Source organism: Phyllopteryx taeniolatus, chromosome 2, assembly GCF_024500385.1.
Source record: "Phyllopteryx taeniolatus isolate TA_2022b chromosome 2, UOR_Ptae_1.2, whole genome shotgun sequence".
In the NCBI taxonomy this organism is placed as follows: Eukaryota; Metazoa; Chordata; class Actinopteri; order Syngnathiformes; family Syngnathidae; genus Phyllopteryx; species Phyllopteryx taeniolatus.
The window spans coordinates 13203829-13217482 of NC_084503.1; the positions used below are offsets into that span (position 1 = coordinate 13203829).

Sequence of the window (13654 nt, forward strand, 5' to 3'; positions counted from 1 at the left end):
TATATATATATATATATATATATATATATATACACACACACACACACACACACACATCCATTTTCTGAGCCGCTTCTCCTCACTAGGGTCGCGGGTGTGCTGGAGCCTATCCCAGCTATCATCGGGCAGGAGGCGGGGTACACCCTGAACTGGTTGCCAGCAAATCGCAGGGAAACAAACAACCATTCACGCACATATTCACACCTACGGGCAATTTAGAGTCTCCAATTAATGCATGTTTTTGGGATGTGAGAGGAAACCGGAGTGCCCGGGGAAAACCCACGGAGGCACGGGGAGAACATGCAAACTCCACACAGGCGGGGCCCGGGGATTGAACCCCGGTCCTCAGAACTGTGAGCCTGACAGTAATATATAATATTATATATATATATATATAATATATATATCTGAACTAAAATTAATTTGTGAACCCTTGTGCCACTCTGCTTACATGAGCTTAAATGTGCATGGTAACACCAGCGAAACCACACAATGTAGACAAGAGTGCAATACATGTTGCATTATATTTTGCAACATCAATATCAATCCCCGTCCCCGTGCCTGCGTGGGTTTTCTCCCGTGGCACTCCGGTTTTCCTCCCACATCCCAAAAACATGCATTAATTGGAGACTCTAAATTGCCCGTAGGCAAGACTGTGAGTGCGAATGGTTGTTTGTTTCTATGTGCCCTGCGATTGGCTGGCAACCAGTTCAGGGTGTACCCTGCCTCCTGCCCGATGACAGCTGGGATAGGCTCCAGCACGCCCGCGACCCTAATGAGGAGAAACGGCTCAAAAAATGGATGGATGGATGTAATCTACTGTAAATATATATATCTTCTGCTTTCTTGTGAATAATAGTCTTCACAAATGTTTAACGATAACGTATTCAGATTTGTTTTGGGGTATACGTGACAGCATATCCCCGCCACCTTCCACTTTGAAAAGGAGACTCGGTTGAATGTGTCTTGTGTCTGAGTGTATAGCTGGAGGAGCTTTGGATAGCTGAAGAAGCATTGACGGAGGCCAACCATTTGAACAACCAGAACGCTGAGGTGTGGGCCTACTTGGCGCTGATTTGCCTCAGGGTGAGTGAAAATGATTCTACGACTGCTATTGTTTTTCCTCTGAGATTTGATTTGTTCAAGTCTCGGCCAGTCACGATAACAAGACGATGTATTTTCCCAAAAACTATCCCCATAAACTAGGGCTGTACCATTATGGCCAAAATAATAATCATAATTATTTTCATCAATATTGTAATCACGCTTATTGATCACGATTATTCCTCATTCATTTTAATTTTTTTATTTTTTATTTTTATTTGTCCTGTTTGGCTGTTAGGTCAAGCAGAATGGAAGATCTGTATCCCTTTTATGCCGGAACAGTTTTACTGTGTCACAATGGAGTTTTTAAGCTTCCGCTGTGGTTTCTTAGTATTATAATTGAAGTTTATTGAGAATCAGTGTCGAGCAGAACAAGGTTTCTAGAGGGGAGAGAGAAATGAAGACAATAGACAAAGCAATAATTGTAAACAGGATGAGAAAAGTAAGTCATTACATTATCTAGAACAATGAAATATTAAATATGAGTGTTGCATGTGCTATACCCTGTAAGGGAAGGAGAGGACAAGATAGAACAGGACAAGGACAGGAAAAGAAGCATGCAGGACAAGGGTCGTGAACCCGGCTGTACAACTGAAGTGTGGTGGGATGTAAATTATAAAAGTCTATAGGACAAGAGTATGAGTGAGGGGATACACAAGCAATTCGCATATTCATGAGTTATTTGTCGCAATAAGTGAGTGGCCCCACACCCAGTGAAAGAGTCCCAGGGGTGTGTGCCTGCGGACACATGCAAGTGAATTGACACCGTTTTACATGCACAGAGACTGACAGAAGTGTCCTGTAATTGCTGTGCCCGCACAGCGGAGGCTGAGGACCCCACCCAATCAATCGAGGGGCGGGATCGGGCCCAAGGCTCTACCCGAGACCAGCCCGGTGGATGGGACCAGGGCGTTCCGCCGCCCCCACCGAGGCGCCCCGACAACTGGCCACCCGGCGGGGGCCGCAGGGACCCAATGCCAGCTCCCCAGCCAACTCTCCCCACTGTCCCCGCACGCTAACTCTGGGCGAGAGGCGGGGTACACCCTGAACTGGTCGCCAGCCAATCGCAGGGCACATAAACAAATAACTGTTCGCACCCAGATTCACATTCAATTTAAAATCTTCAGTTAACCTGCCATGCATGTTTTTTTGGGGGGGATGTGGGAGGAAACTGGAGTACCCGCAGAAAACCCAGGCAGGCAGGGGGAAAACATGCAAACTCCACACAGGCAAAGCCGGATTTGAACCCAGGTCCTCAGAACTGTGAGGCAGATGTGCTCACCAGTCGATCACCGTGCCGACGATTGTTGCTCATGTTAGGGACTTTTTTTATTTTTATCAACTTTTTGTGTTTTCAGTGCAAAATGAATCTTTAAATACAAATAAATGATAGATAAAAAATAAATGTACCCCAAAAAATTATACTTTACCAAGGGCTAACTGAATAAATATACTATTGCAAAGTGCAATCACGAATTGCAACTTAATGGAAGCAAACACAGTTAGAGTATAAAATGCAATAACTTTAGGCTGTAAGCAGTGACTTTTCATTCGGAAATCCCCGCCAATATAGTGACTTGTCAAGGACGGGTACATCTCTGTTCTGCTTGACCATTGGTCAGTCGTGCACTGCCCCAAACTGCAAAGAACTTGCCAATTGTGGTTTCCCTCGATTTACTCCCAGCGTTTTTTCATTGCGGTCAGGCCAGCCGAGAAGTTGAAGTCAAGGCGGCCGCTACAATGATTGTTAATAGCATCTTACTGTGACACACCGCCTCTCCGCCGACGTGTTGAGAGGGCCAATTTCAAAATAAAAGCCTAAAATGGCATTGATTAGGGTTGGGCATCGAGAATCTAGAACTGATTGGAACTGGGACTAGCTTACCGGTTTTCCCGGAATCGTTCAAATGTTCCCTGTTTCGATGGCTGCAGTCTGCCACCCCCGAAGAAGAAAGTGGCGAAAACCAACGAACGCACACGAATATGTGCTTGTGCCCAACGGCAGCGGCAAACAAAAGTGTTTCTTAACTTTGTTAAAATAAGTGATCAGTCGCCTCAGTGCAACACTTGCAATAAGATTATATTGTGGAAAGGAGACTTTCATGATGTGTAGAAGTCTGACGTGCTCCCTTTTGCTCCAAGCCTCACCCTACACCGCGTGAAGCTTCAGTGAAGTCAGTTGGGTGAGTGTGAAACTATAAAATACATCTATGCCAACACTGAGGCAGCTATCAAGTTAAATGGTGCGTTGCACTCTTGCACTGATGGTTGTTAGCGTGTACTTTAGCCTTCAAACCAACATAAGAGCTTATGACAGACACAAAAATAAAATATAAATTATTTTACCATACTGGAAAGAAAGTAGAAACAGTCACATTAAAAGCTTAACATTGAGCTAAAACTTCACCAAAGGTCTAAATAGCAACTTTACATTACAATGAATTGGGACAAAATTCACATAAGCGTTGTCTCACAGTATCACAAACACTAACCCTGTGCCTCATCGGTGGGTAGGTAAAGGAATCAACGTTTTACAGAGCATTTGGTTCCATTCATTACTCTTTTTCATGCCGTCTTATTTTACTTTCGTTTTCACCGGTGTCATGTGAAGTTACCTTTCGTGCCACAATGCTGAGTTCTGGTGCATACCCTTTAAATTAAAAGGCTACATGCTTAAAACGAAAGTCAAGTTAAAACTTGCACATATAAACCATTTGATGTGATAAAACAGTCGCAAATAACTCTTTTAACAATGCTATATTTAACCTTTAGTTAGCGCACAGGTTTGATATTGATACTGGTTATAAAGAACCCTGAGTTAAATGTTCATTTTAGTCTACGGTGCGGGCTGCTAAGAAAATGGATGTTCATAATTTGGACAGCCCATATTTAAACCATGCAAACGTTTGACCCAGCCCCCTAAAACAATGAGAATCGTTTGGAACCGGAATCGAAATGAGGAACCCGAATCGGGACCAGAATCGGTCAAATTCAAACAATACCCAAGCATTGATGTCCAATGTAGTAAGATATGTAGCTCTGGCCTAAAATGGCATCGATATCCAATGTAATAAGATATACGCTTTTATTTTGAAGTTGGCCCAGAGCGGGGTGCCGGCGCGTATGAGGCCTTAACCAGACGTTCGCGCCCTGGTGGCTGGCTGACTAGGTTGCGGGCACTGCTACATATGAAGCACTTTTCGTATGCAGCAGTGCCCACATTTTAAATAAAAATAAATTACTGACGATCAGGCTCATTTAATCATGGCGGCCAATATCGCGATCACGATTAAAATTTGATGACTTGTGCAGCCCTACGATAAACGATAATATCGTTGTTTTTTTATGCCTCTGAAATCTGGAAAAATAAGGCCCGCACTCGAGCTGCAATACTGTGTGGCTGCTCCACTGAAGACGAGCCCGTCACCCGTCAATCAAATGTAGGTTGACGTTCGATGTAGTCAACTACTGGCTAAAATGTGTGCCACTGAGGTTATTCTCAATAAACGCTTAACTCTTCTGTGTTTGTATTAATAGGGGACTAACACACACATAACTCGGAGAGAGGCACTGACGTTTTAAACGACTTCGCCACAGTGGAGCGAGCTGTTTAGGTACTTCGCTCATTAGCTTGTTAGCTCAGAATCATCTTTATTTGCCAAGTATGTCCAAAACACACAAGGAATTTGTCTCCGGTAGTTGGAGCCGCTCTAGTACAACAGACAGTCACAGGCTAGCGAGTATTAGAAACAGTAAACTTTCCCGTGTGTGTGTTAAATGGGGACTCTCGGAGCGAAATGATGTTTCTGGGTTGGAAGGAGCTGTTTAGCTCCTTAACTTGTTAGCTGGCAGGCTAGCTCGTTAGCTCACAGGCTAGCTCATTAGCTCGTGGACTAGCGAAAATAATAAACGGTTAACTTTCCCTTAAGTGTCTGTTGTGTGAATCTACATTCTGCACATGGAGGAAGGCTGTGGAGTATTGAATAGAGCCAACACCGGCAAGAGTGTACCGGTTCGCCGGCGTTCAGAGTTGTATGACACAGCCATCCACCTCTGTCAGCTCACTGTGTGATCCATCCGCCGGCTCACCACAACACTGACAATTTATCGAGTCCGGAAAATAGTAATTATTGTGAAGTCCGGAAAATAGTAATTATTGTGACAGGCCGATTCAAGTCAAAAGACCTCAGGCTTACCCTCAGATCAGAAATCCCTCCTGTATTTCCATTAATTTCCTATTCACAGCCACAATACTCTTACGATGTTGTAATTTCAGTTTGACAGGCAAGAGGAAGCAAAGCTGTTTTACAAGTACGCTATCAGGGTGAGTTGGACTTGTCTTTCTCTCTTCATAAAAGATGTGTTTGTGCATTTATTTTTTACAGCTCACATCTGACTATTTACTTGGTGAGCATTATATTTTCTCGGTTTACAGTTCAACCTGGAGAACACATCGCTTCACAAGGAGGTGAAAGAGCTGCAGGATCAGGCCCAAACCCGTCCTCTGACATCATGCTTTGAACCACACTCTTGAAACAGTGGTTTCAATCTTGGGAGCAAATGTCTATAATAAGGCATTTAAAATGTTTTCTACTGCAGTGAAATGTTTTTCTTAAAATGTGTAGTTTATCTGAATAGAATAATCTGCAGTAGTTTTAGGTCTTATTTCACTGTATTAAAGTAATTGACTGTTGTGTTTCGAGAAATTTAAAATGAATTAGTACATTTAATTGGGCTGGATCTAAATAGTATGAGCTGGTTCCATTTACTGGCTACACTCTTCTCATGGAACTCAACAGTGATGCTTGAACTGTTATCCATGAGAATAGACAATTGGGGGATAGAAGTCAAGACCTCTGACAAATACTGTAACTGTCGCAAACAACACAAATATAGTATGCTGTCAGGATAATTTAGTAAGATAAAATAAAGCATAATCAGTTGAGAGCTTACAAAAACATTGTCAATTATCCAGAAATAAGCCGAATGGCAAATTATAGCAAATTTAGTTCTGCATGTGTACATATGCTGCTACTGTATGTTTATGGAGTGTTGAGTCAGGACTTACAATTATTTTGGAGTGGATCACTGTGTGAATTCACACATGAGCATAGAGGTTAAAAAGGGACTGTGACAATCTGGTTTGAAGCTAAACATTGTGAGAAAACCGTTTCAACGCAGTTGAGTGTTCAATAAGTGGTCACAGTTGAATTGTTTAACACAAACACACAGCAACATTCATAGTCTGAAGTGTATATAGATCAGTGGAAATACATGGTCGTTAAAAGATGCAGCATAAAAAAAATGTGACTAATAAACTTTAAATAAATCTCTGTTCATAAGTCTCAACATGACACTCAACCTTTAAAACAACTTAAGATATACACATTTTGGCACATGGGAATTACATTTTTCACTACCGTGATTCCTGTGTGATGTGGCAATTTCAGTCTACGGATAAGTATGGTGACATAAATTACGTCAATGTATTATTCTTGTAAAAATAAAAACAAGCAGCTTTTGAGACTGTGCAAAAAGCACACGTGAAATGCAACTGAAAGCAGATCATTCTCATTGTTGTTTTTCTTGCATGTTTTTTTTTTTGGTCCCATTAACCACACGCTCCTGGTGTTGTGGATTTTACAGCATCACTGGTCTTTAGCTAAACATTCTTGGGGGTGTCTCACTGCCGGTCTTGTGCAAAGACCTCTCGCAGCCATGGTGAATCCTCATAGAGGCGGGGGTCACCCAAATACTCTGAGGTCCTCTTGTAGAAGTAGTAGTACAACACAGAAGCTGTTAACACAAAAATATATATAAATACAAGAAAATGCTTAAACACAGAAATACAAAAATGTGTAAAGTATCTCAGGGAGAAACGGTAATACTATTTCCTATTATGTTATTTTCAGTTTTCAATACTTTGCAACATCAAATGCCACCATTCTGTTTCAATGATTTTTACAACATTAATGCAAAATTACTAGTTTTGCAATGTTGCAACATTAATTTATTAGGAAAACAATGTTTTGTGCGAGTACATAGACAACTCTCATTTAAAATCAGAGGTGGGTAGAGTAGCCAAATATTGTACTCAAGTAAGTACTGTTACTTTCGAATATGACAAGTAAAAGTAAAAAGTAGTCATCCAAATATTTACTTGAGTAAGTAAGAAAGTACTCAATGAAAAAACTACTCAAGTAAAGAGTATTTTGTGAGTAACTTCTGATTTATTTATTTATTTAAATCAGAGCATGAACATCAAATATAAATACATTATATATATATATAAATATGAGTCAAATGACAGTGATCCCGTTTGATTGGCCCAACGGCCGCCCTATGCGGAAGTCGAAGATGGGAGTCTAAAAATAGACACACAAGGATGAATGGATAAATAAAAGTAGTGAACGGCATGTCGATCATTGTAACCGCATACAAGTATCCATCCTTCACATAAATACTCAAGTAAAAGTAAAAAGTACAGTGCATTTAAAGTACTCCGACAAGTACAGTTTATTGAAAATGTTACTTGAGTAAATAATGGAGTCACTGTAGCGCGTTAATATCTATCTTTGTTTGTAATCCATGGCCCACATGGCATTTTGCAGTTTAGTATTAGTTTTAAAAGGAAACGCAAGATTTATTATTAAAAAAAAACTGTTGGGTTTTGCTCATTTATGTTAGCAGTGAATAACCTCGGATTATATAGTGTAACCTCCACTCAGCTCACAAAGCACAGGCAAAACTGAGAGACAAGGGCACAATATGTTTTCATGAGGCTCGGATCTATTGCAGAGAATGATATAAATTCATTTGGTGATCAACTTGTTTGATTACGTGCCTGTAAATCCAAACTACATGACATTAGGAAGTCACTGCATGGTGGTGTTCATAGAAAGAAAAAAAACATGCTGTACACAACGTGAGGTCCAAGTTTTCTATTTCTGGGCTTCAATGACAATGAAAACTATAATAATAATGCAGAGAAACACCTAACACCTGAGTTGATGAGTCAAATGTATATAAACAAGTGGTTCAGTAACCTTGAAATAACAGATGTACCCATTTCATTTTAACACTTAAAATCAGCTATATATATTGAATAAAGAGCTTTGAAATGTTTTGTTAAGTGATTAGGTGTGTCATTTGGGTTGAAATATAGGGAACGTTGGATGTCTTACCAGCTCTTTGGAGCACAAACAACACCTGAAGGCCATCTGTCCAAATAAATTGGTTGGTATTTAGCCATCGCAGATTCTGCAAGTGTAGAGAACACATCACTCTTGACTGCGTTTAATCACACAGTACAAAGAACAGATGTGGAATGAAAAGATACTCTGAATCAATGAAACATAGTGAATGCTAATGTTTTGCATTCAAATAATGCTGAATGAATATGAATGATAAAAGTGGCAGGAACTAACATGTATTAATCAGATGCTGATCCAATTGAATGCCTATGCAAGGATTGGACCTTGCTACATATGAATGGGAGATTTCTACTGGCATCAAACTACTTAAATATTTTTGTTTTTAGTTTTGCAGACAACAATAATGGGTGAATGAGTCTCAAGACTGTTCACCCAGACAGCTCCCGAATGTTTGGTCTCCAATGGTAACTGATGTAATACACCAAAAGGGTGAATTTATTTTAACATAAAACCCATGTAGCGCCAACTGAATTAGTCACAAAAATCCAATAATTTGCCTTCCGTTACACTCTTTTTAGTGAGTGTCCTGCAGAGAAGAGTAAGGCAATGTTTCCCTGTCTGCACTTTTAGAACAGAGCATGAATCCATTTTTTTTAAATTTTATTTGGTAGGCCTACTTGCTTGGAAGTTTGTATGCAGTACCATATTTTTGCCAAATATAGCCGCTCCCACTCACCATGAACCAGGAATGTAGTGTTACACTGAAGGTCAAATAGAGTGTAGAGAGCATTAGCAAAGCTCTAAATCTCTCCAGCAATATGGCTACCAGACCGATCTGGAACACGTAGGTGTTAAACATCATCAAAAGAATGATGATGAGGTTGAACAAGATGGCAATGTCCTGAATTCTGTAACAAACAAAGAAGGGAATCTATATTACAAACATGCAAATGCTTAGTCACTACCAGAGGGTAGAACAATTTTCTTTCTTGACTCTTCACCTTAAGTATTTCACTGCTTTGTTGGACTTACACGAAAAGTACCAGCTGGACTGCTTGTTCATCTCTCAGCAGCTCACTGAATGAGTTGACAAACAGGTCGAAGGAGAGCAGGCTGAGTTGAAAAAGTAAAACCAGTGAGTAATTTCTGGGTTGGAGCTTCTCCGTCCCATAGGCGGGGCGCCCAGGCGGATTCTGGTTCCACAATGGATCCATGGCTGCACTGATCTCTATATACCAACATCAACCTGCAATCGGGACTCCTGGTGGATTAAAGGACGCATCGAGACCTTCCGTTGGTTGGTAATGGGGTCAGTTTGTAGGATACACTTTCTGGAATACACTGCTATCATCATGTCAAGACTGACTTGAGTTGTATTGCTTCAGTTCAGGCAGGGAAGGTGGTCAAGGCTTTAGCAATGGCAAACTTCTACTTTATTTATTTTTTTAATTATTATTATTGATTCTTCATTTTGAAACTGGAGAGACATCTGCACCCAAATCCAGATACTATAGAGAATGACACAGGGGAGACACATTAGTATTCTAGTTGAGAGCATCATGCTGCAAATCATATTTACTGCATAGTGCAAATCTCATTCTCTTACAGATTTGCATACATTTATTCATGCAGTGTTCTGAATTTTATTGGAAAATAAATGCACACATGAACATACACACAGATTGGGTCTATGTCCTTCCATACTGGCACATGTGAAAGTGGGAAAGATGAGTGTTTCTAGCTACATCATATCATGTAATAATATAAATAAATGCATCTGTGTGGTTAGTCTCATGACATTTGTCACCTGTCAATACAATCCAAATACATTAACAGCTAAGTTGGATGCGTTTGACAGCGATAAAACTAGTGCCCTAAATTAAAGAATTCAATTCTGTCATGTGTGAGTTAAGGACTCAATTTATTATTATTATTTTTTTTTTTTTAAGAGTTCTGCTGTGTTCTCAGACAGCATCACGAGTAAACAATTTAGTGCACGATCTTACATCTTGACCATAACACATGCAAAGCAGTTTACAAACAATAATGTTAAATTGTTGAGTTTTAAATTTCCCATGCTGCTACTGCATTTTCCTTTTGTTTGCAACCTGAATTTTATAAATAATATAGACTTGCTTAAATAAAACACCTTAACTACTGTACATAGTACTTATGGTCCACAACAAGCCCCATGAGGCTGGAGAACGTGTGCATTAATAAATCAATGTTTACCTGTATGCATGTGTGGAGGGCTTCCTCGCGCGATGATTTGAAATATTCCAGAAAGAAAGGATAAAGTATTGAATATCATTTCAAGTTACTTCCGATCCATTCAATGATAACAAACTCAAATTCTTCACCATCTGCCATCTGGGGGGGGGGGGGGGGGGGGGGGGGAACAGGTCTACTTCACTTCACTCTGGTTGCTGCCTCTGGGATCATTAGGTGAGATATGGTAAATACTTTTTGCGCACCGCTCGGCATCCAATGAGCCAGGATGAATGCATGATAGTCTTCTAAGTGACATCCAGTGGATCCTCTTCGACCAACAAGGCCAGTCCAGGAGATGTATTAATAGCTTGGCACGGACATAACAGGTGTGCAGGAGATTAGGCCTCCTCTTCAAGACAGAGCAACACCCTCGAGACCAACTAGTGACTAAAGGCATATACTCCCGCGGTCGCGCAGCCGATGACGGCCGCATTGCATCACGTGACCGACGAATTGGCCCACGCGGCCCCTCTGCGTAGCTTGACGCGCACACTGCAAAAATTGTTGCTGTGCGTCGAACGCCGCGGAGATCATCTCTCGTGATTGGTCCGTTTTAGTCACATGCTGTGATGACGTACTCAGCGTGTCCCTTGGTTCCACATACCATCTACGCCACCGCCTTCTCGATCGATTTTGCAGCATAATTAAATGTATCATCTGGGCATCTAGGTCAATTTGTTCTAGCAGACACTGTTCCACGGTCGCCATTGTTGTTGCTTTGTGGCATGGAGATTAGCAGAGGTTAGCAGTCCTTTTATCTGAAAACAATTTGATGAAAAGTGCTACTACACAAAGAGGAATGGCCCTGGTGTGTTAGAAATGCTCCGTTTTAAATGTGAATAGAGGCAAATTCATAATGTTATTCAAATTATTCTCAATTTTATTATCATTTACACGTGTGTATGTATTCTTGTGATTACGAGGTAAAGATCTGTGGTCTCTGTGATGAAATTTGTAGCCGTGATTGTGATTGATACCCGTTTGTGTGTCTGTGTGTTTTCATGATTAGACCTATTGTAAGATTTGTTACTCTGTGATGGAATATGTAGCTGTGGTTGAGCTGATAACATGGTACTTTACCACTTCTCTTAAAACTCCCTGACATCTTGCCGCCCGTCATTGAAACTATATCTTCTATTTTCCACACCTATGCTCTAAATTCAAGCGAAAACACAATTACAGTACCCCAATTTAAAAATCTTAACACAAAAATGATGACAAACTGTTATTTCTAAATAAGCACTTTCAAAATCCTCTGCCATTTTCCCAAAGTGACAGAAAAACATTGTATAACCTTCCATACTAGTGATGATGAACATTTTAAGCCCATGGAATACATTCATTCATTAAAAAATCCCTTTTGCACTCGGTTAAGATGCACTGCACACAGTTTTGTAGGTTGCTAAGTTAAATGCAGACATAGCTCAGCAATTAATTAATACATGGCTGAAGTTATTATTAAATGCATTTATTTTATTGTGATTTTTTTTCTCCTCAGGTTCACTGTGATGCATCATGTTCAGGTAATTGTTATGTATTTCATTCAAAGTGCATAAAACGACAGTTTCATGACTGCTCATAATAATAACGTTGGATAGTGTCGAACTACTACTGGAGAACTACGTCTTGGCTACTGATATAAAATTTGCTCACACAACCTTTGAATTTTATGTTATTATTACTAATTAATCCTCTTCCGCTGTCCATGTTAAGACACTGTAAATTTTAATTTTTCCCCTTCATAATAACGATAAAAAAGGATTAAACAATAGTAGTAAACACATAAGAATCAATATGCAACACTTCATTTCTAAAACTGCAAGTGTTAACATTTTTAAATGATCACTTCTAAAGTCCACCTAGGAAATTACAATTACCCATCACCGATGTGTGGTGAGTTATTGTTTAGAAGCCCACGGGCTACTTACTCTCTGGTACCATTTGGTAACACAATACAAAATGCTTCATGGGAGTGTATGGGGCGAGGAGCCTGAAGAAAACCATTGGTACTTGATACCATCTAGTGGTGAAAAAGCTCGATTACACACAATTCTGCTTTTAAGACGTCAATGTTTACAGTAAGCTACAACTCTTCTTCTACAAATGTACATTATTGTCATAGTTAGTACACCGGCCCTCTGTATGATGCACTGCAATTCTACACCACTCAAAACTACCAACACAAGATTAAATACCGCTAAACAAGAAATGTACGCTCAGTGACTAACAACCTTATAGCCTTCCGAACATGGCTTCCAGTCAAGCACAATTAAAACTGTAGTTGATTAAATTGTAAAATTAGTGTGTATTAATAAACTTGTCTCACAAAAATAAACGTATTAAGCTAAAATTTATTCAGGACGCTGCCAGAACTAAGACAAGGGCGTGCAAAATCCTCTCGGACCCTCCGCACCCCGGTCACCAGCTCTTTCCCTCAGGTAGGCGCTACCGATCAATGCAAACTAGAACTAGTAGACATTCCAACAGCTTCTTCCCTCTTGCGATCAACTTCTTAAACACCTAACCTATAATTCCATTACAACAAGCTGGCAATTTTTTTTGACTTGAGTTCGTTGTCACATTTCTGTGGGGCCAATGATGTATTACTCGTGCACTCACTGTAGTTGTCTCTCCATGCTGCACTATTTGCATATACTGGCCACTCATGCCAGAGTAGCATCTGCTCCATTTGCACACTGTTTGAGGAGTATCTGTAACATTTGCACAACCATTGTCCCAGATTATCGCACTACTCGTCACTTTAAACCGCATACACTCCTTGAAGTCTCAGCGCCCCTTGCACAATGGTCATTTGCACCGGTCTATTGCAATATTAGTCATTCGAACTGCTCTAAGTGCTAGAGGACTCTGCATCTTTTTGCACAATTGTTTTTTGTCAATGTCTTTATGTCTCCAAAGTGTTCTATAAATTGACTGTCTGTTGTACTAGAGCGGCTCCAACTACCGGAGACAAATTCCTTGTGTGTTTTGGACATACTTGGCAAATAAAGATGATTCTGATTCTGAATTCATAAAGTTATACGCGTTTGAATAGAGAGAGCGCATGTGTGAGTGGAGGGGCTGTGGGGAGTCTCTCTGAGGTGCTTGATTGTGTCTAACTTTCC

At 40.4% G+C, this 13654-nt stretch overlaps 2 protein-coding genes across 11 annotated transcripts in view; one reads left to right on the forward strand and one right to left on the reverse strand.

Moving 5' to 3' along the window:
- cfap70 (cilia and flagella associated protein 70) overlaps window positions 1-6667 on the forward strand; it is a 44241-nt gene extending 37574 nt beyond the window's left edge. For 6 of the 9 annotated variants that reach the window (XM_061761501.1, XM_061761505.1, XM_061761520.1 and 3 more), the window contains 2 exons: window positions 985-1086; window positions 1927-5026. In XM_061761501.1, the coding sequence (XP_061617485.1) occupies window positions 985-1086; window positions 1927-2235 (411 nt within the window). In that variant the 3' untranslated portion in view covers window positions 2236-5026. Of the gene's footprint in view, window positions 1-984; window positions 1087-1926; window positions 5027-5380; window positions 5429-5539 lie in introns of those variants that run through there. The other 3 variants (XM_061761514.1, XM_061761524.1, XR_009786307.1) reach the window with 2 other exon arrangements.
- LOC133471717 (transmembrane protein 138-like) lies at window positions 6342-11002 on the reverse strand. 2 transcript variants are annotated; one of them, XM_061761547.1, is made up of 5 exons: window positions 10491-11002; window positions 9291-9766; window positions 8995-9166; window positions 8289-8364; window positions 6342-6900 (listed from the first exon to the last, which is right to left on the reverse strand). In XM_061761547.1, the coding sequence occupies exons 2-5, from the start codon at window positions 9470-9472 to the stop codon at window positions 6788-6790; spliced, it is 543 nt and encodes a 180-aa protein (XP_061617531.1). In that variant the 5' UTR covers window positions 9473-9766; window positions 10491-11002; the 3' UTR covers window positions 6342-6787. The 2 variants fall into 2 exon arrangements, with proteins under 2 accessions (XP_061617531.1, XP_061617541.1); XM_061761557.1 differs by lacking the exon at window positions 10491-11002 and having other exon boundaries at window positions 9260-9458.
- Window positions 11003-13654: the final 2652 nt, after the last annotated feature.

What these genes read in the sequence shown, in the direction of transcription:
- LOC133471717 (XM_061761547.1), bottom strand. Translation starts at nt 9,472, where the DNA reads ATGGATCCATTGTGGAACCAGAATCCGCCTGGGCGCCCCGCCTATGGG. An exon ending in CACTACATTCCTGGTTCATG is followed by an intron (nt 8,365 to 8,994) that starts GTGAGTGGGAGC and finishes CTACACTTGCAG; the next exon opens with AATCTGCGATGGCTAAATAC. An exon ending in GTTTGTGCTCCAAAGAGCTG is followed by an intron (nt 6,901 to 8,288) that starts GTAAGACATCCA and finishes TTGTGTTAACAG; the next exon opens with CTTCTGTGTTGTACTACTAC.